The sequence below is a fragment of the Mauremys reevesii genome, linkage group 2 (assembly GCF_016161935.1).
Source record: "Mauremys reevesii isolate NIE-2019 linkage group 2, ASM1616193v1, whole genome shotgun sequence".
Classification (NCBI taxonomy): Eukaryota; Metazoa; Chordata; order Testudines; family Geoemydidae; genus Mauremys; species Mauremys reevesii.
Genome location: NC_052624.1, coordinates 98849101 through 98869860, shown reverse-complemented (window position 1 = coordinate 98869860; position 20760 = coordinate 98849101). Strand labels below are relative to the sequence as shown.

Sequence of the window (20760 nt, the reverse complement as noted above, 5' to 3'; positions counted from 1 at the left end):
ACTCCAAGGACACAATATATACACACTGAAGAGGAAAAAGCAGGAGAAATAATCTAATACCTAATCACAACTAAACAGTTCTGATAACTTGTGTGGGTATTTCTATCAGTGTAGCCAGAGCATAGAAAAGAATTAGTGGAGAAGAAATTTATTTCAGTGATCTAGTATCTAACCCAACTACATACTGGGCCACATCCCTTGGTCTGCATGTGTTGTGTGTGTTCCATCCCCATTTAGACTGGTGTCTAATGTGCAGTTTTTTTGGTTTTGTCAGCTGAATTCTTATGATGGCTGTTCAGCTGGGATTGGGAGTTTGATTTCCAAGCTGGAGAGTCCTCTGTGAGGAGAAATTAAGATGGTGAAGGTGGTCGTGGACCCAGAGTGTTAGAATTTGCCCTCAGACTATGATTCCCAGTGAGGCTGTGCATTTTCTTTCTAAAGATTTCCTCTGCCCTTGGAGAGCTTTCATCTCTCTCTCCAGGCTTAAAATCATCATCTTGGAGGGCAACAAGTAACCTTTTGTGTAATTTTCAGGCCTCCAGGGTTGTCTGGGATCCTGTTAAATTCTATAAATTGCAAGAACCAGGGATTAGTGGCAAATGACCTTCAGACAGCTTTTTTGATGTCCTGCAGTGAGGAAGCCTGGATGAACCCATAGTTTAGATTGAGAATTACTATACTGGGATTCCTTCACTCTTCAGTGCTGTAGCTAATACTGCCTCTATTTTTATTTGTGTGTGGTGTGGTTCTCTCTCTTTTTATTTTTTATTTAGGGAGGCCAGACAAAGCCAGGACAATAAATCAAAAGGGAAACAGGAATCGCTGATTCAACAATTACTGGAACATGAAGATAGATGTTTATGAAGTTGACTGACACTCAGTAACTATCCCAAATCCAATGATGCTAGAGGGATGGCTTTTAATGTATCCACTTTGAAATTTTTGTAGATCATCCATTTTAAAATCAAGGACCACACTACCTCCTTCCAGTCTATGAAGTATAATGAAATGGAATAGAGAGTGCTCTTGATACAAACTATAACTAGGACCATGGTTCCAAAGCACATAAACATGTTTTCATTACAGCAGTGGTTCTCAAACTAGGGCCGCCGCTTGTTCAGGCAAAGCCCCTGGCGGGCCAGGCCGGTTTGTTTACCTGCTGCGTCCGCCGGTTTGGTCGATTGCGGCTCCCACTGGCCGCGGTTCACCGCTCCAGGCCAATGGGGACTGCAGGAAGGGTGGCCAGCACATCCCTCAGCCCGCACCATTTACTGCAGCCCCCATTGGCCCCAATCCCAATTGGCCAGTGGGAGCCGCAATTAGCCAAACCTGCGGACGCAGCAGGTAAACAAACAGGCCTGGCCCGCCAGGGTCTTTCCCTGAACAAGCGGCGGCCCTAGTTTGAGAACCACTGCATTAGAGTACACAAAACGCTCTGGGAAGGAAGACAGGATCACTTTGAAGAGCGGGGGAATTTCCTGATGTCAATATAACAGCCATTATCTGAGAAAAAACAAAATCTATTTATTCTGCATGAAATAAGACTGACCCAAGGAACCAGGCTAGAAATTGTCAAAGAATCTTTATCCAACTTGTTCCTAATTGTCTGAGAGAGACTTGCCAATGAAACTATCCAAGAATTTCAGGTCTTGATTGGAACGATTTTGTAGGGTCCATTACCCTAGAAGTTCTAGAAAAGATAGATTATTTAATAATCCATTTCTAAAGAAACCAATCTGGTAAGGAAGTGGTTTAATGGTTGTTTTCTTTGTGTTTTTTCAGTGTTTTTTTCCTCCAGGGCCTACGTACACCATTTAGGTGCCACTGACACTTCGAAAACCACCCCTCAGTTGGCACCTAAATCCGCATGCCACCCAAATTTCTACCAGTTGGCATTTGCAAAGCCACCAAAGCCCTGATGTTTCCCCACAGCTAATGAGCAATTTGGAGCCCTAGGTATAATGAAGTTATTCAGGACCCCTTGTGATGAAAGATTTTGCCTCAGTTGTTCGAATTACCTTAAAAAGGAAGGTTTGCAGAAAAACCTCAGGAGGAGGTTTAAAATCAGAAAAATTATAACTTGCTTAATTGGATATAAAAGAGTAGTGGTAGTGTCAGGCCCCTTTGGGATGCTTAGACTAGTAATTAGTTTTAAGAATAAATCTTTAATTAACTAGAAATTAATTGTAGTATAAATTAGAAAATCCAGTAATGGAGGGTGATGTAGTGGAAGATTGCATTCCTAAGGCATGCAGGGGTCCATTACCTATGATGTAATAATTTCACTTCCTGTGATGTAATGATAAATTCCACTTCAGCAAAATCCCATAGAACTACATTGTAGCCCATAAGAATACATGGGGCTTCCAAACAGGAAGTAGCAAGGGGTCATCCACAGGTCAGCTGAAAACCCCCCATAGGAATATATTGTAGCCCATAGGAATACATGGAACTTCCAGTGAGGAGGAGGTACCAGTCACATATTGGTACACGTGACTGGGGGAAGCTTGGCACAGAGCCAGCAAAAAACTAGAAGTTGATTGGCTGAGCCCGGGTGACCAAGACATATATAAGGGTGACAGCCAGCAGGTTAAACCCTGTAGTGGGATCAGAGACCTGGAGGAAAGAAGAGGCTGCAAGACACTTGAAAAGATGACAACGCTTAAGGAACAGTGGCAGAAGCCTCAGCGGAACCCTGCAAAGAGAGAGCTGCCTGAAAAGCAGCTACTGCAGCAGCAGCAACCGCAGAATTCCAAGGTTGCTCCAGACAATGGCTGTTTCCATTACCCAGCCACCCAGGGGCCACTGCAGCAGCTACCCCAGCAGCTACCAAGTGGACTTCCGTCTCGTCTACCTGAGGAGCTGTTTTATCTCAGGAACAGGCAGCTGCTCAACACAGGAACTAGCAGCTAGAGACCACCGGCGACAGCAGTCAACAGCTCGCAAAGAAATAGCCACCGGCAGTCATTGCACTCTAATTGTGAAAGAGCAGAAGGACCAAAGACGGTCTCAGAGATTTTAAGAAAGCTTTTGTAAGTTTAATCCTTCTTTTATTTACTATCCAAGAGTGTATGGGTTTCGTTTGTAAATAAAGCTGGCTGGCTGTGGTATGAGGGCTGGGGGCACGTGAGGAGGGTGCAGGAGTCAGGGCATAGGGTCGTGTGGGTGGTGCAAGGAGCTAGGGTATGACGGCGGTGCAGGGGTCAGGGCAGAGGGCTGGGATCAGGGGGTTGCTCCCAGCCCCCTGCTCTGAGCAGCCCATGGCAGGGGGCTGGAGGGATACGCCCTGATTCCACCCACCCCTTCCTCAAGGCCCCGCTCCTGCCTCTTCTCTGCCTCCTTCCCGGTCTGAGCATTGAGGGTGCTGGGGCTCCTCTTCTCCCCCCCCCTCCAAGGGCCATCGGCGGCAGGGAGGGAGAGGAGGTGGGGCACGACGCAGCATGCTGGGGGAAGAGGTGGAGGAGGGGGAAGCTTGGCTGCCGGCAGAGCCTGCCCTACAGCAGCAGCCGGCAGGACCAAGATTCTGCCCCCGCCACAGAGAGCGGTAGGCGGGGGGAGCGGAGAAGACCAGGTTGGGCTGGGCACGATTTTTAATGGCATGCTGCTGCCTGCCGGGGTCGCAGCCGTTGGCCCCGCAGGGGTTCAGCAGCAGGCTGAGTGGGGCTATTGGCAGCCGCAGTGTGCCATCTTTGACACGCGTGCCATAGGTTGCCGACCCTCTTATAGAGTATTATGTGAATGATTATATTGTTATTGTATTGGAGTGCCATTCATTCTTTTAACTATAATTCTTATATCTATCTCTATTCCTCTACTGTAACCACTCACTTCTAAATAAAATCTCTTTGTTTTCCAAGATTTACTGCTTGATTTTCTACTCTTGATCGGAGGGCTGTATCCATGTCCTTTCAAAGGAAAGCAATCTAGCTGTGGCTTTCCCTGGCAATTCCTTTAGGGCAGGCCCCAACCTTGGCTACCGGTTTAGATAAAGTAAGATCTGAGATTTTAAATCAAAAGCAGTGTTTTTAGGCAACATCATTGGTATCGGATAATCTAATCAAATCTTCCAGTAACTTCCTAGGGCATTCTCAAACTAGGCAGGGGAACACCTCTCTCACTAGTGGGGCTCAGTCCCGCAAGCATACTCTGACCAGACCTGATACCTGTCAGACCTTGAAGCAGAAGGTCCAAATGCAGGCCACGGACCAGATAGCTGGGCAGCCTAGTGCCTATACACAAGACAGCCGGGGGCACACAGAATATGGGGCAAGCATGATACAAGTATCGAGCAGGAGACCAAGAGACAGTTTTGGCTGCTAGGCACAGGCTACCTAAGTGACTAACCTGGCTTAGATGCCTAACTCCAAGAGAGGTTTTGCAGCTGAGGATCCTGAGCAGAGGGAGGTGCCTATCTGTGGCCCATTAGCCAGGTGCACCTGCTCAGCTGCTAGGCACCTAAGCCCTTCTCTTCAGCTTCACTCTGGCTAAGTTAGGTGGCTCATAGCTCAGCTTGCTGACTTCTGAGGATCCCTTTCTGAGGTGCGTAAATTTCTGTTTGCATTGTATAGAGAACCTAGGCACCTACCTCAAGACCGATGATCTCCCTAAGCAACAAGTAGTTAGGGATAGGAACAATGAGCAGATCAAGACCTAAGTACCTTTGGGGATCTGGACCTTTGTCTCTTAAAAGGAAAGGCAAGTTTTGGTGTAGATCAATTCTAAACCAAGCAATGATTTTAGAATGCAATATTCAGCCCTCTTCCTGTTTGCACTCACATTTCATCCTCCACACATGAGCCTCAGTCATTTTGGGAGTCCATATGGATTTCAGCTGCAGGAAGGACAAAGGATTTGAGCGAACCAAGTCATAACAAAGTGGTCACCAGATTCAGGGCACATTAATATCTGCCATTTCGATGTGTATATCAGCTAATAGGCTGCACAATTACTCTTTGAAGCTTGGCAGAATAAGAAGTATTTGAAAGAGTGCAGATGATAGGCATCAATTAAAGCAAAAATGCAAAAGCCACAAAGAACGTCACTGACTTGTTTTAATGTCAAAAGAGGAGACGATATATTGTCAGCACCAATATACTGGGCCATGGGGAAGCGGCATCTGAAATATCTTCACACTGCAAACCAAGCAAAAAAGACCTCTCCCTCCCATGCTGGAACAACAAATGCTCTCAAAGAGAATTCTGCTGAACTTTCCCTAAAACCTGCTTCTTGATGAAAAGGGGATTTTGCCTTGCCAATGAAGGTAAGGCCTAAAAGTGCAGGCCTTTCGGTACTGTTTATGAGGCCAGTGCTGGAACTGAACCCATGAGCATGTAGACCCCGAGACACAGTTAATAGCTTTTTCACTGGAAAATCTGACAGGCCTTTGACGTATCTAAATTTATTCCATCACCTCTTTTGCTTTGCCCATTAAGGAGAGTTTCAAATCACTGTAAATACATTGAAGAGGGAGGAATTTCAAACCAGCTAAGAGCAACAAAGATAGGAATAAGAATCTCTGTCCAAATGGCACTGGAAAGAAAGCAAATAGTTTTTACTTTACTACAATAATTAGCATCTCAAGAACTCAAATATCTATATTAGTGCTTACCTCTAATGGACAGCCGGATCCAGGAAATAAGCACTGAACTCCAGCTACTTAATAATAGCTCACCTTTTTCATGTATTCTGTGACTGGGTTTTGTTGCAAGAATTCAGTACTTTCTCTTGTATAAAACCTCTCTGTGTCAGCGAGAAACTGAGATTCAAAAGACTCTTTATAGACAGTTAGTGTAGGTCCCTTTGCAAATGCATCATCTTCATTCAGTCCCAGTTCCACTAAAAAACAAAGTATGCAATGATTAATTTATCCTCCGTTAAATGATCTACTGTACATTGAGTGTTTAGTTCTCTATGCAATTAATTATAAATCCCAGAAGTGCATCCTTAATTCTAAACCAATAATGTGCACTGAGAGATGCCCCAATTAATCAGGAATCTATTCTGTATATAAAAATTAATTCAAACAACTTCATTAAGGATAGATGAAATTGTGGTTGACAATGTGTGCTTACAGTTTTCATCTAAATAAAAACTCAAATAAACTGATTTTCACAACTTGACCTTTGGAACAAAGGTATTTTTTTAGCCTCTTGCTCATCTTCCTTGAGACAGGTATATATTTCAACTAGTGAATAAAGTGGTCTTTATTTAATCAATCATTTGAATTATCATAGCATTTAAGAGCCCCAGGCTATGTATACACTACAGCTGGGATCAACACTCTGAGATCGATCCACCAGCAGTCGATTTAGCGGGGCTAGTGAAGACCCGCCAAATTGACAGCAGATCGCTCTCCAGTCGACTCCTGTATTCTACCCCTGATGAGAAGAGTGAGCTAAGTTGACGGGAAAGTTTCTCCTGTTGACTCCCTGCAGTGTAGACCCTGCGGTAACTCAACCTAAGGTACATCAACTTCAGCCACGTTATTCACGTAGCTGGAGTTGCGTAGCGTAGGTCAACGTACTGTGGTAGTGTAGACATAGCCCCAGTCATGGAACATGATCCATTGCACTAGGTGCTATGCAAAAAGAGAACAAGAAAACAGTTCCTGAAAATTGATAGTTACTTTGCACAAACCTGAACTTCAGCGGAGTTCAAAAGTCTGACAAATCCACTATATAAGGAAAAATCAGAACTGTAAGTAAAAGGATGTCCTTAACCTGTCCCAATGTATGAAAATACTGTGACATGCAGTTATCAGGAATTTAAACAGAACAGGGTCATCACATTCTCTTATGCCACTTCACATTTTTTAAGTCAATTAACTGTGAGAACCCCATAAAGAGTGCAGCCTTGAAAAAATGTGTTTTCCTGGAGAAGCTGGCAAAGGCAGCAATATAAAAATTGGCCAAGACTGTACGCCTTGGTCAGCTTCAAGCTGCTGATTGTACTACAGGAACACTTCCCTCCTCTGGGGAGTTTGAAAGAAAATGGGAACTACCTGATCATAAAGAGTTGGGGAAAAACACAAACCAAAGGCTGTGGGAGAAAAATGTGTGAACTGGGAGATTTGGGGGGGAAGGGGAGGAAAGAAGAAATATGAAAAGATGGCAAGGAACGACAAAAGATGCACATGAGCAAAAGGGTAAGAAGAAATAAACTTGCGGGGGGGCGGGGATGAGAGAGAAAGAAATAGATGCTTCTATGTTAACTAAAGCCAAAGGAAAAGAAAAAACCCCACCACCCCATAATAAGTAACGTTTTCCTTTTCCCCTTCCATTTTGAAAATATGCATTTGAGAAGGGAACACTGAGAGAAGACAAAAGAAACCAAATCTATATTTGAATGATCTCCTAATTTTAATATTAAGCACAATGACAATTTTTCCAGCAATGTGTAGGGAAATGAGCCACTCAACTCCCATTAACACTAAATACACCCTTTCTTAAATTCTTAAGACTGCAACGATGTTCTAGGTTCTTGGTTATTCTACAAAGAAATCCCACTATATATATTTTCCTGTAAAGAAGGCACCTGGGAACATTATAGTTCTTCCAAATGTTTACTCAATATTAAACCATAAAAGAGAATTGCTAACTTTTTCTATAGATTGTTCATAATGTCAGAGTAAAAGATTAATACCCTGATCCTACAAGCTGCTTCACCTGGGCAGAGACATTGACTTATTCAATAGCCTTTGCATGGGCAGCAGAAAGCAGCTTATGGAATCAGGGCCTAAATAATTTTTTAAAATAAAAAGCCAGCATCAGACCCTTATAGTTTGTAGACATTGAAATTATGGGCTTTTGAGTTTAGTCACTGAACAAATAATTAGAAAAAGATGATGTATTTAGCCCATTATTTCTGACAACTTATGTGTATTATATTAGAATATGTATGTATGCACATACATGGTTCAGAATTTATTAGTAGTTGAAATTTATTTTATAAAAATAATGTCGTCATAATAATACATAAGAACTCACTCCAGTGTACTACTGTTAAATTTGCTGAAACACAGAAAGACTGCTCTTTTTTGGCAATTTAGCAAGAGTGAGGATGAGCAATGTTTGACAATTACGAAATACATTTAATAGATATACACTGCAAGGAGGATTGTGAAATTCGCATTATACAAAGACATGTAAAGCACCAGATGCTTCATGGAAGAAATTCTGAAAAATCTTTGGAAATATTGAGGGGGAAAAAAAAATCCCAAAACATCCAAGATTAGTACTAAAACCAGCCTAGACAACCTAGTTTTATCTTCAAAACCAAGTTCCAGGGCAGAAAACCCAGGAAGAATTGAAAAAGAAGACAGGCAAAAGACCCAGGGACTTTTAACAGAATTAGTATTTCTAGTACACCTCTACCCCAATATAACGCGGTCCTCAGGAGACAAAAAATCTCACCGCATTATAGGTGAGACAGCGTTATATCAAACTTGCTTTGGCTCCTCTGTTCCTTGCTCCCTGACTGCCCCCTCCAGAGACACCTGTCCCTAATCACCCCCAGGACCCCACCCAACCCCCCTGTCCCCGACTGCTCCAACCCCTATCCACCACCACCACCACCCCCGGACAGGCACGCACCGGCAGCGGCGGGAAGCAGAGCAGCCCAGCCCCAGTCCACTCCGCCAGCTCCCAGTCATGGTGTTCCGCTTCCCGCCATCGGTGAGTGTGGGGAGGTTGGGGAAAGGATGCCCCCCCGCCCGCACTCACCTGTGGCGGAAAGTGGACCGACGCAGCCCCAGCCCGCTCCGCTTTCCTTGTCCCGGCCCCAGCCATGTCGCCGGGGGTCAGCTGGGGAAAGGTCCTGCACTCACCTGCTCGGCGGGAAGTGGAGTGCCACAGCTGGGAGCTGGCGGAGGGGAGCTGGCTGGGGCTGGGCTGCTCCGCTTCCCACCACCGGTGAGTATGGGGAGGTTGGGGAAAGGATGCCTCCCACACTCACCTGCAGCAGGAAGTGGAGCGCTGTGGCTGGGAGGTGGCAGAGTGGAGCGGGCTGGGGACGGACTGCTCCGCTTCCGCCGCTGCTGGTGAGTGCGGGGGGAGGAATCCCTTCTCCCAACCCCCCTCCCCCGAGTGACACAGCTGGGGTCAGGGCGAGGGAAGCAGAGCGAGCTGCTCCCAGTCCCCCGCTAATCCCCCGGGCCACTCTGGGACTGCGGAGCCCCCAAAAGTGCCCTCCCACAGCTCCTGCCCCCCAGACCCTGGGGGGGGAGCCCCTGACTTCCCCCCGAGACCCTCTGCCCCTTATCGAACCCCTCGGCCTCAGCCTGGCCCAGCACCCTTAACACGCTGCTCAGAGCAGCGTGTCAGAGCTTTACTGCGTTGTATGAGAACCCGCCTTCTACTGGGGTAGAGGTGTATTTCTTACCAAAGCACAACTTAGACCTTCATAAAAGATCTATGGTTATAGCACTTATAACCAGAATATTTAAAAGCACTGACAGAGAAAACTAAAACAGACGAGAAGTGCAATTATTTTTTCTCATAATAGTGAATCCAGTGAGACAAATGTACAATTTGTTTGCATTGTGTGTTAAGGAAAACTGTACTTAAAATTAGTTAAGCTCTCTTCTTTAAAAGTGTTAAGAAACCAGTATAAAAGAAGGGGTTTGAAAAGAATAAGCTCTTTGTGGAATTTTTTTCATATTCTTGACAGCCAGTACATTAATTTAATATGGGTTTACAAAGAGAAAATTTGAATGTTTAACATGTAAATAAAGTTTAATACTTTAAAACAGTAGTTCTCAACCAGGGGTATGCGTACCCCTGGGGGTACACAGAGGTCTTCCAGGGAGTACATCAATTCATCTAGATATTTGCCTAGTTTTACAACAGTACTAGCAAAGTCAGCACAAACTAAAATTTCATACAGACAATGACTTGTTTATACTGCTATAGATACTATACACTGAAATGTAAGTACAATATTTATATTCCAATTGATTTATTTTATAATTATGTAGTAAAAATTAGAAAGTAACCATTTTTTAAGTAACAATGTGCAGTGGCACTTTTATATTTTTAGGTCTGACTTTGTAAGCAAGTAGTTTTTAGGTGAGGTGTAACTTGGGGGTATGCGAGACAAATCAGACTCCTGAAAGGAGGACAGTAGTCTGGAAAGGCTGAGAGACACGGCTTTAAAAAACATGTAAGGTATTTTTATTGTGCATTTGAAATATAAGTCAGTTGCATGGGGAACACTGAAATGTAGCTTTTTAAGCAGAAATTACTATAAATAATTAATGATTATGGAAACTGTATGACATTATGGTTTCCATAGTAAGTATCACAGAAACTAGCTCAAACGGCAACTTTCACATTATTCATGTCAAAAAGAAATTTTCTTTTAAACTTACAGATTGTTTGGATAAATAAATTAGGCGCACACATAAATTAACATTCACTCACTCCCCTGTAGGACACAGTATCAGAATTTAATGCAAATGAAAAAAAAATGTTTGTGTTGCAGCTCATATTTTTGTTCCAACTACAGCACAGTCTTCTTAAATAATTTCTTGGTAACAATGAAATGGAGATTATTACGTTTAACTGGCGGTTCTTTGAGGTGTGTGGTCCGTATCAGTATTCCACACATGCGATATGCATGTGTAGCACACGTCTGAGTCCAGAATTTTTTACAAACAGTGTCTGTTATCCCGCACACGAGCCATAGCTCTTCTCATGCTCCAAACAGAAGGCGAAAAAGGTTGTGTGGACCGACATCACTCCAGTTTCCAATTCTTTCTGTAGTTCAAACATTCTGCAGCACAGAGGACGGAGGGTGGGTAGTAGAGAACACATCTTGAAGAATCTCCAGGTACAGGTAAGTAACCTCCATTTCTTCGGTCAAGAAATGGTCCCTGTGTGTATTCCACATGTGGGAAATTAACAAGCAGTAGTGAGATGAGGTGGGTAAAAGGACACAGAAGTGTAGTTGACTGTAGTACTGCTGCCCTCACAGCTGTGTCCACAGTTATTGACTGGACAGAACATAATTTCTCATGAAGGTATATGAAAACCTCCAAGAAGCTGCCCTACGTATCTCTAGGAAGGCTCTCTCTCTCAGCAATGCAGCTGAAGTAGCTTCATACCCTTCTGGAGAGGGAATATAAGCTAGTTGGTAAGAAAGGGTAATACAACCTGAGATTCATTTTGAAAGTCTCTGCCTTGATATAGTTTGACCCCTTCATCTCTCTGCTATGGAAACAAATATATAAGGTATCTTTCTAACATCCTTCATTCTTTGTCTACAGAATACCATCTCTCTTCATCTGAAGCAAGCGGATTACTTAATTCTCATGAAACTTGGAAACTACTTTAGGAAAGAATCTAGGGTGAGGTCGTAACACCACCTTTTCTCTATAGAAAGAATTATAATGGTGGGTGCACCAGGAGCGCTCACTGACTCTTCTGGCTGACATCATGGCTATTAGGAAGGCCACCTTCGTGGAGTGAAGCCATGGAAGATGGAGATGGGCCACACAGCGTGTGTATAGAGCACCTTTCAGAAGTGGTGTGCCGAGTCTTCGTTTATTCACTTTAAATTAAAGTTTCACGTGCCGGTCATACATTTTAACGCAGGGGCCGGCAACCCTTCAGAAGTGGTGTGCTGAGTCTTCATTTATTCACTTTAAGGTTTCGCATACCGGTAATACATTTTAACGTTTTTTAGAAGGTCTCTCTCTATAAGTCTATATATTATATAACTAAACTACTGTTGTATGAAAGTAAACAAGGTTTTCAAAATGTTTAAGAAGCTTCATTTAAAATGAAATTAAAATGCTGCTCTTATGCTGCCAGCCTGCTTAGCCCACTGTCAGCCTGGGGGTCCGTTCACCTAGGCCAGCCGTGGGCTGAGCGGGGCCTGTGACCGGGACCCCAGCTGGCAAGAGGCCGGCAGCCAGAACCCCAGGCTGGCAGCGGGCTGGGCGGGGCCGGCAGACGGAACCCCAGACCAGCAGCAGGCTGAGCAGCTTAGCCCGCTGCTGGTCTGGGGTTCCATCTGCTGGCTCTTGCCAGCCAGGGTCCCGCCTCCCGGCGCCGCTTAGCCCACTGTCAGTCTGGGGTCCCGGGCCTGTCCACATACAGTGGGTACCTATCTTCTCCCTGGTTCTGGCCCATTCTCTTCCTCTCTCTCTCTGCACTGAGCTGAGGGTGGTGGTAGACTGAGCACAGGGTTGGGGGTGAAGGAGCGGGCTGGGGGGGTTGGGGTGCAGGGTCTGTCCAGGAGCTAGAATGAGGGAGGGGGCTCATGGTTGGGGCAGGAGGTTTGGGTGTGGAGCACTTACCTGGGCAGCTCCCATTTGGTGCAAGGGGTGCAAGTGGGAATGTGGGGGGTGCAGAAGCTCCTGTTTGGTGCTCAGAGTGGGGGGTGGTGATGTGGGAGGTGCAAGATTCAGGGCTGGGGGTGTGTGAGGAGGGTGCAGGAGTCAGGGCAGAGGGCTGGGGGCATGTGGGGGGGGCTGGGTACGTGTGGGGGTGCCAGAGTCAGGGCTGGGGTTGTGGGGGGGAGTCAAAGGGGCTGGGGTGTGAGGGGGGTGCAGGGCAGAGGGATGGGAGGTGGGCTGGGATTGGGGGAATGCTCCCAGCCCCCTGCCCTGAGCAGCTCACGGCAGGGAGCTGGAGAGATATGCCCTGATTCCACCCCCCCTTCCCTAAGGCCCCCGCTCCTGCCTCTTCTCCGCCTCCTTCCCGGTCTGAGCATTGAGGGCGCTGGGGCTCCTCTTCTCCCCTCCCTTGCAAGGGCCATCGGCGGCAGGGAGGGAGAGGAGGTGGGGCACGACGCAGCATGCTGGGGGAAGAGGTGGGGGAGGGGGAAGCTTGGCTGCCGGCAGAGCCTGCCCTACAGCAGCAGCCGGCAGGACCAAGATTCTGCCCCCTGCCTTTGCCAGAGAGAGCGGTAGGCGGGGGGAGAGGGGGAGGAGGAGAGAAGAGCAGGCTGGACTGGGCAGGATTTTTAATGGCATGCTGCTGCCTGCTGGGGGCCTGGCTGTTGGCCTCACTCAGCCCGCAGCCAGGGTTCAGCAGGGGGCTGAGCGGGGCCAGCGGCGGCTGCAGCATGCCATTAAAAATCAGCTCGCGTGCCGTCTTTGGCACGCGTGTCATAGGTTGCCAACCCCTGGTCTAGAGGCTCAAAGAGGGGTTTAGTGAGTGACGAACAAACAAAATTGAGGTCCCACCGATGTGCAAACTTCACTAATGATTGAAAGGATTTAAGAATCCCCTTCAGAAATCTAGTTGTGACAGGATGACTGTTGTCCACTGGAGGATGGAAAGTGATGACCACTGCTAAATACACTCACAGAGAATTGAGCACAAGACCTGAAGACTTAAGTATAAGCAGATGCTCTAAGACGGAATGGATCCAGCAGATCTGAGAACCGAGAACTTCAGCAGATCCATAAATCAGAACTGTCTCAGCCAGTTGGCCCCAATCAGGATGACTCAACCTCTGTCTTCAAAGATTTTCTGTGGAACCTGTGATATCAATGGGATGGGAGGGAAGACATACCGCAGAAGACCCTTCCATGATACCATGGCATCTTCCATCAAACCATTGCCCAGGGCTGCTCTGGGGCAGTACTAAGGAAGTTTCTTTTTCTCACGGTAGGCAAAAAGTTCCCAGGCTGGAATTCCCCACTGGGCTAAGATGTCATCAAGAACTGAATTGTGAATCTCCCATTTGTGACTGAGGAAAAATGTCTGCTCAAGCTGTTCACTAGGGAGTTTTACACCCCTGATAAATATGTTGCTAATAGGGTTATGTGATGGCTGGTGCACCAATTCCAAAGGGTGACTGCCTCAATGCACAATGGGAGAGATCTCACCCACACACACCCACTTACATAAAATATGATTGCCATGTTGTTTGACATTATTTGGATGTGTCTGGATTGGGTGAGTGGGAGGAAGGGTTTGCAAGCGCGATGGACTGCGCAGAGTTCTAGTAAATTGATAAGCATACGGGACTCCCATAGGGTCCAGATGACTTGCTCCATATGGTAACTCATGTGAGCAATGCAACCCAAGAGGGAGGCATTGGTAACAATGATTTCCTTGGGAGCTGGTGTGAGGACAGGGATTCCCCCCTTGAACCTTCTCTGATTTTGTCCACTAGACAACAGTCTAAAATTTTGGGTGGAACCATCATCTACCATTTACGTTGCCCTTTTCTGGTGAGTACATGGAGAGAAGCCAGGCTTGTAGGCAGCAAAGATGAAGCCTGGTGAACGGCGTCAAGTATGTGCATATGGCCATGTGGCCGAGGACAGAAAGGCAAGTTTTGATTGATGTTCTGGGTCTGACAGTGACCTGATGAATCAGAGTACTCAAGGCCTGAAACCTCTTGAGAGGTAGATTCATTTTTGCTGTAGTCGAGTCCAACATCTGGCCTAGAAAAATTTATGAACCCCAGGGGTGTTAATGTGAATTTTTTTGTGATTGATGCAGACACCCAGGGAAGTCAGAAGGTCGAGTACAACAATGGTTTCCTTGTAAGAACTGCCCATCAGAAGCCAATCGCTGAGGTAAGGGAAGACTGTAAATCCCTCTCTTCTCATCCACGCTGCCACGACTGAAAAAAACCTTTGTGAAGCTCTGAGTGCTGAAGCTAGACCAAAGTGGGAGGACTCTGAATTGGTAATGCTTGTGATCAGAGAGGAACCTGTGGAAACTATTGTGGGGTGGGTAGAGGATTATATGAAAATATGCATCTTGCATGTTGAAAGCTGTGAACCATGTTTCCTCTAACAAGGGAATTATTGATGCCAAGGATATCACACAGAATTTTAGTTTTTGAATGAACCTGTTCAGCTGTGTCATACTGAGAACTGGCCTCCATCTCCCATTCTTCTCGGGAATCAAGTAAGGTGAAAAGAATCCCTTCCCTTGATGTTGAGGTGGAGCCCTTTCTATGGCTCCCCTGGAGAGAATGGAGTTCACCTCTTGATGCACAATCTCTCATGATAGTGGTCCTTGAAAAGGAATCAGGAAGGAGGTTTGTGGGTTGGAGGTACCAGAAACTCTATCAAATAGCAACCACAAACAATCTCTAATACCATTTGTCTGTAGTTAGGGGATAACTACAATTTTTTTGGCAAATTGAGTAAGGCAACCTCTGAAATATCAGTGGAGGGGAATGAAGTGACATCAATAATGGGACGCAGGTCCTGACAGCCCCATCAAGAGAAACTCTTTGCTTGGAAAGCTGGATCCCTTCTCTCCAACGGGACTGATGTTATCAATGGTTACGCACCAAGGCTGGCAGGTGGGATGGAAGAACAACTTTGCCTTGTTCGGATAAAGTCTTCCTCTGGTGTAACGGCATCCCGGATTAGAGATGATCCTCAATAGGAGGGGTGAATGCAGATAGGAAAAAGCAAACAAGTCCTCCAGGGAGACCCAAGTCTCTGATAACCCTTCGGTACAAGGAGTCTCCATTGACAGAGCTGTCTGAACTGGAGCCTCCTTCCTCACCATGGTGGTCAGGCCTCCTTTGGGGCCATGCTGCTCCTGATACTGCATCAGCTCTAGAAATGGATGACATCACCAGGAGTTGTTTATCCTGAGCCTTCACAATCAGAGCCAATGTTAGAACCCGTTGGATCTGTACCACCTTCTCCTGCAAAGAAGATTTATTTGGGACTAAAGCCTGAGTGCCTGTGCTTACTAGCTCTCCCATCTTTGATGGGGTGGTTTTAGATAGAGATGGCTTGTCCTTAAGTCTGTGAGAATGCCCTTGGTTCTCATGTGAAGCCTTCTGCCTAGGCTTAACAGTCTTAGCCTCCGTTCCCAAACTCATGCTCAGAAGGCACTGCCCACCTGGTGAGACTGAGGTATGGGAGTAGAGGATGGTCCCCAGTCTGAATCTGATTTGGGCTTCGCTGACTTCTACGTGAGATGTTTTCTGAGTCTCAGTTCCCAATCTTCACAAGTTCTGCGGCAAAAAGAGCAGCAGATGCTGCATTTGGCAGAAACATGAGCCTCACCCACGCAATACATGCAGCATTGATTATCACTTCTCTGAAGAGGAGCAAGGGCAAGAAACACAATTTCTGAACTCCGGGCATAATCCCAGACTTCTCAGGAGGAAAAATATCCTTGTGTGTGGAAGAAAGTGGGGGAAAAAAACCCACTATCTAACTCTGCTATGTAGACTATGCCTTGAAGACTACTCAAACTAAGTATATACAATATCTTACAGTAATGGCAGTAAAAAAGGAGCTGAGGATGAGGAAGATTCTGACTCAGACCATGCAGCGGTAAGAAGGAACTGGAGAGGTGTTCAGACCACAACAAGAGCTACAGCACATGGGCAGGCCAAGGGACACTGCTTGCAAAAAATTCCAGACTGAAACATGTTTCGCATGCATATCCCAAGAGTGGAATACATAGGGACCATCACTTGAAGAAGAACATCTACTACAAGCTTAGAGTTCTGATTATTCCTAGCTATGAGTTTTTGCCTCTCAAAACAGAAAAGGTTGTGTTATTTTGTTTTAGAGGCATATATTGTCTGTCACTTCCCCCCATTCTCAGACAGAACAACAGTTAAAAATTTTGCATGGCAAATTACACTACTAAAAGTTTCTTCCTCTGCAAAAATTTTTCTTAATCAGTGATGGTAAAAATGTTGCTTCAGGGCTCTAGTGGGAGATTTTCCCAAGTGGCTACAAGTAAACTTTAAGGAAAATTCATTTACCATAAGATTGTACGACTCCACTGATCAGCCTGGTGTTGATGGTTTCACCATTTCTTTCCTTTTCTATCAGTTTCAACACAGCATTTGTTACCTTTGAAATATGGATTAAAAATGAGTCAACATACATTAAAACCAACTACTTGGTCAATAAATACAGTAACAAATCAGGCATGCACTTCCACGCTCAAGACAATCCAAACTCCTGAAAAAGAAATAAGGCAATGCGCTAATCTTAACACCAAACAGAACTCCCCCAAACATCATTGAAAGTTGTACACATCAGTAACTTACAATATTCCAGCTAACGAACTGCAAAGAAATATAAAAGCGTCTGTTTGTGCCTTTACTGTTTCTCTATAATATATAAGCAACCTCTAATCTTTGGTTTAATAAATTCTGCTTGTTTACATTTGAAATATACAGTAGAACCTTGCCAATCCATGCTTTGCTAAACCATATGCCTGTAACATGCACACAAAATTTACAGTCTCTCCTCATTCCTCCTATGTAACAGATGATGCAGCTGACATCCCATATTACTAAAAATTCATTAAAGGAGAAGCAGAAGGCTTTTTTCTTCCCTTTTGCAGTTCACCTTGGAATAGTTACTTGTGATATTTTAATACCAACCTTGCGAAATAATGCAGTATTCATAAAATATGTACCTGCTTATTTAACGGCCTGAACAAACAGTCCCTCCAGGTCACCAAGGCAAGCTAAGATTGGGGAAGGGAGAAGAAGAGAGGAAGGGGTTATATATACAGGATAATCCTTTATGAAAAACTGAAATATTGTATTATGCTAAACAACTATAATTTATTTTTAAGAAGCTTTTTGTTATGGCAGGCAAGTCTCAGCTAAGCTATCTCAGGAAAAACTTACATGTTTTATAACTATCCCCACACTCTAAATGATAAGATAATATTTTTGAACTCCTGTTTTCCTCATCCCCCAGAGAGGAATTGGATTGTCCAGTACTTACCTTGACAAATACTCCACTCTTAATAAAAAAATTTAAAAATGAGTTTTCCTGTGACAGGCTGATGTGCGGACTTTGAATTTGAATGGTCAGAGAAGGACCAGCTAGAAGATGAATACTCAGTAAAGACACCCTCCTAAACTGTTTTTATCATCCTGCCCAATGCAGAGTTATTTTCATAGTGCAATAAAATATATACTAAGCAGAAACTAAAATTAAAAAAGATTCCTTTACAATATAACAATCTACACTCACAAATGAGTACCACAGAGTTCAAATGAGAGGAAGAATATCATCACTGTTAGATCTGACAGTTTAGACTGGTTTTCAGAAGTAATACATAGGAAAGGTAGGGTGCCTAGAACATATTTATTGAGAGGTTGTTTCAAATACAAGGAGTGAAATGGAAGAGGATTTGTAGCCTGCACCCTAACACCATCCCAATGAAAGAGGGCATAGGGCTCATTAGTATCTGGTAATGAGTTTCAGCTGGCCTGATCAGTTTATTGTACCCCAACTCACTAATGACATAACATATATCTAGATGGTGTCACATAAGATATCAATAGAAAGCTAATCATATGGTGATATGTACGGAGGACACATTCAAAATTACAAACATACTGGAACTTATGTTATCGAATAGTGAGACAGGGCTGCAGTTACCCCAACCTAGCAAAAGGAATGCCGTTCTGCCACCTTGAAGGTTTTCCAAGGTACATTAGCTACATTAAGAGAAAACGTGAATGCAATTTACACAGAAGGTAAACAGGACCATCAAGCCAACAAGGGGAGGATATATCCACTCAGCATCACAGCAGGGGTAGAAAATTGCAGAACAGATCAATTTGCATTTTAGCAAACACCAATGGGGGAAGAAACGAGCATGAAACCTTCCTTTATCACGAGATTCCACGTCCCTTTCTTCACAGCTTGAATTAACTTACTGGGGGGGAGGGGAGGGCAAGCCTTCAGAAGAATCCATTTAAAAGATGCACTAGACTATAAAAAACAGAGGGCCAAAGAACCCCAAGTTATGTTTCACCTAAGACAACAAAAGAACCAAGCACTCCGGGGGAAATCCTGACCCAGGGGGTGGCCAGCCATCCTACAGGAAGGTAGATTGGTAAGGAAACTACCATGAACAAAGGCTGTAGCTTGGTTTTGTTAAATCTTAGCCCTCAGAAAGTGTTTTTCACTGTTATTTTCTTGTAACCATTTCTAACTCTATCCTTTTTTACTTAACTCACTTAAAATCCTGTCTCCTTTTGTTAATAAGCTTGTTTTACTTTTAATCTAAGTCAACCCACTGCTGTGTTTCATTTAAAGTGAATATTAACTCTAGTTAATGTGGCAAGCTGCTGGGTATTGTATCTTTAAAGGAACAAAAGAACGGTCTAGGAGAGGGCTGGATATCACAGAGCACATGATTTTGGGAAATTTGGGACTGGAGGGTTTTAGGGTCATCTAGAACATGGCAGTGGTATAACAAGAAGGCTGCTGGAATCAGAGCTGCTTAACACAGAGACACTCAGTGCATGCTTATATGTTGGCTGGAAGCATCCAGACAACAGAGCTACAGCACTACAGCATTTTGAGGCACTCAGGGTTATAAAGCAGGAAGTGACCACCCTTCAGTTGTCTGGATTGCTCCCCAGAACACGCATAGATAGAAGTTAGAAGAATACACAATCAGGAAAGAGGTTTAGATGGTATACAGCCCATTAGACAGGGAAATAAAAGGAGAGCTGATCAGGAGGCTATCACAAATAGTTTTCAAAGTGAAAAAAAAACTTCAATTTTTGTGGAAGATGAAAATTGAGTGAAAGGAGAGAAGAGGAAAATATGATTAAAATAGCATTAAATGATAATTTTTGCAGCAGCATATTAAATTGTATGAAAGAGGTATGTCCAGAAAAAAAAAATTACCAACAATACCGATGACTGTCCCCACCAGAACACAGAACAACATTTTGGAGGCAGGAAGAGTAAGGAAGTGAACTTTGGAGGTTATATAAAATAATATGGTTTAGCTTGTCTAGACATGGAGAAGGAAAAAAGGTATCATATAAGCTTGCACATCTGCCAAATACTGGTGAGCCTCATACAAATAGTCAGTTTTAAAGAGTGATTTCTGTGAAGAGAAAGCAGATGCCTGGTGCAGTAGGCTAGGAACACAGTAGGGATATGTTTATATTTCCATCAGAATGTTTTAATTAAAAGTTAAAACCAATAAAATACTTAAAGAGAATGCTGTTTAAAATGCTTACTGAGTAGATTTCGTATATTCCTTTACGACCTTCATCACACTCACGACGAACCCAATGTCGATTGAGGTAGGCACAAATCCCATTCAGAACTTTGCTTGAAAACCTATAATCTTCCCACTGTTGAGTGTAAAATTTCAGCACACTCTCATCCATCAAGTCTTCACCATCCTGAAACAGGGAAAATCCACCAATACTGTAGACTGCTTATTTTTTAATATACAATATAATGCTACGTAGAGACAAAAGTAATCATCTACTGTAAATCAAAATCCATGACATTTGCTGCTGCTTCCAGTAAGAGCTCTACAACAGGTATGGCTGCACATAGGAAACAAAGTATTACTAAATCCATTCTTATCTTGATAGTGGCCTGGCAAAACGTTAAGAGTTATGGGTTAGATATCTAGTAAAAATGCTTGAGCCCCATCTACTCTACAGCTTCCACTATTACTACCACCTGGGGTCCTGCAACAGTGTAAAGGCCACGTGCTAAATTTCTAAGGCCTGGTCTACACTTGGGGGAAAATCGATCCAAGTTACACAACTTCACCTATGTCGACATACTTAGATCTACTTACTGCGGTGTCTTCACTACGGTGAGTCGACTGCTGCCACTCCCCCGTCGACTCTGCCTGTGACTCTCACCGAGCTGGAGTACAAGAGTAGACGGGAGAGCGCTCGGGGATTGATTCATCGCTTCTAGACTAGACGCGATAAATCGATCCCTGCTGGACCGATCGCTGCCCGCCGATCTGGCCAGTAGTGAAGACATGCCCTTAGTATAGCTGCTGCCCAAGAGTC

The 20760-nt window shown here is 44.5% G+C and overlaps 1 protein-coding gene across 4 annotated transcripts in view; it reads right to left on the bottom strand.

Annotated features, from left to right (window-relative positions):
• The window catches only part of CUL1 (cullin 1), a 120809-nt gene that overhangs the window by 25669 nt on the left and 74380 nt on the right, over window positions 1–20760 (bottom strand). For all 4 annotated transcript variants that reach the window (XM_039524355.1, XM_039524356.1, XM_039524357.1 and 1 more), the window contains exons 4-7: window positions 19960–20127; window positions 17376–17426; window positions 16711–16801; window positions 5672–5835 (exon numbers count right to left, since the gene is read on the bottom strand). In XM_039524355.1, coding sequence (XP_039380289.1) covers window positions 5672–5835; window positions 16711–16801; window positions 17376–17426; window positions 19960–20127 — 474 coding nt within the window. The remainder of the gene's footprint in view (window positions 1–5671; window positions 5836–16710; window positions 16802–17375; window positions 17427–19959; window positions 20128–20760) is intronic.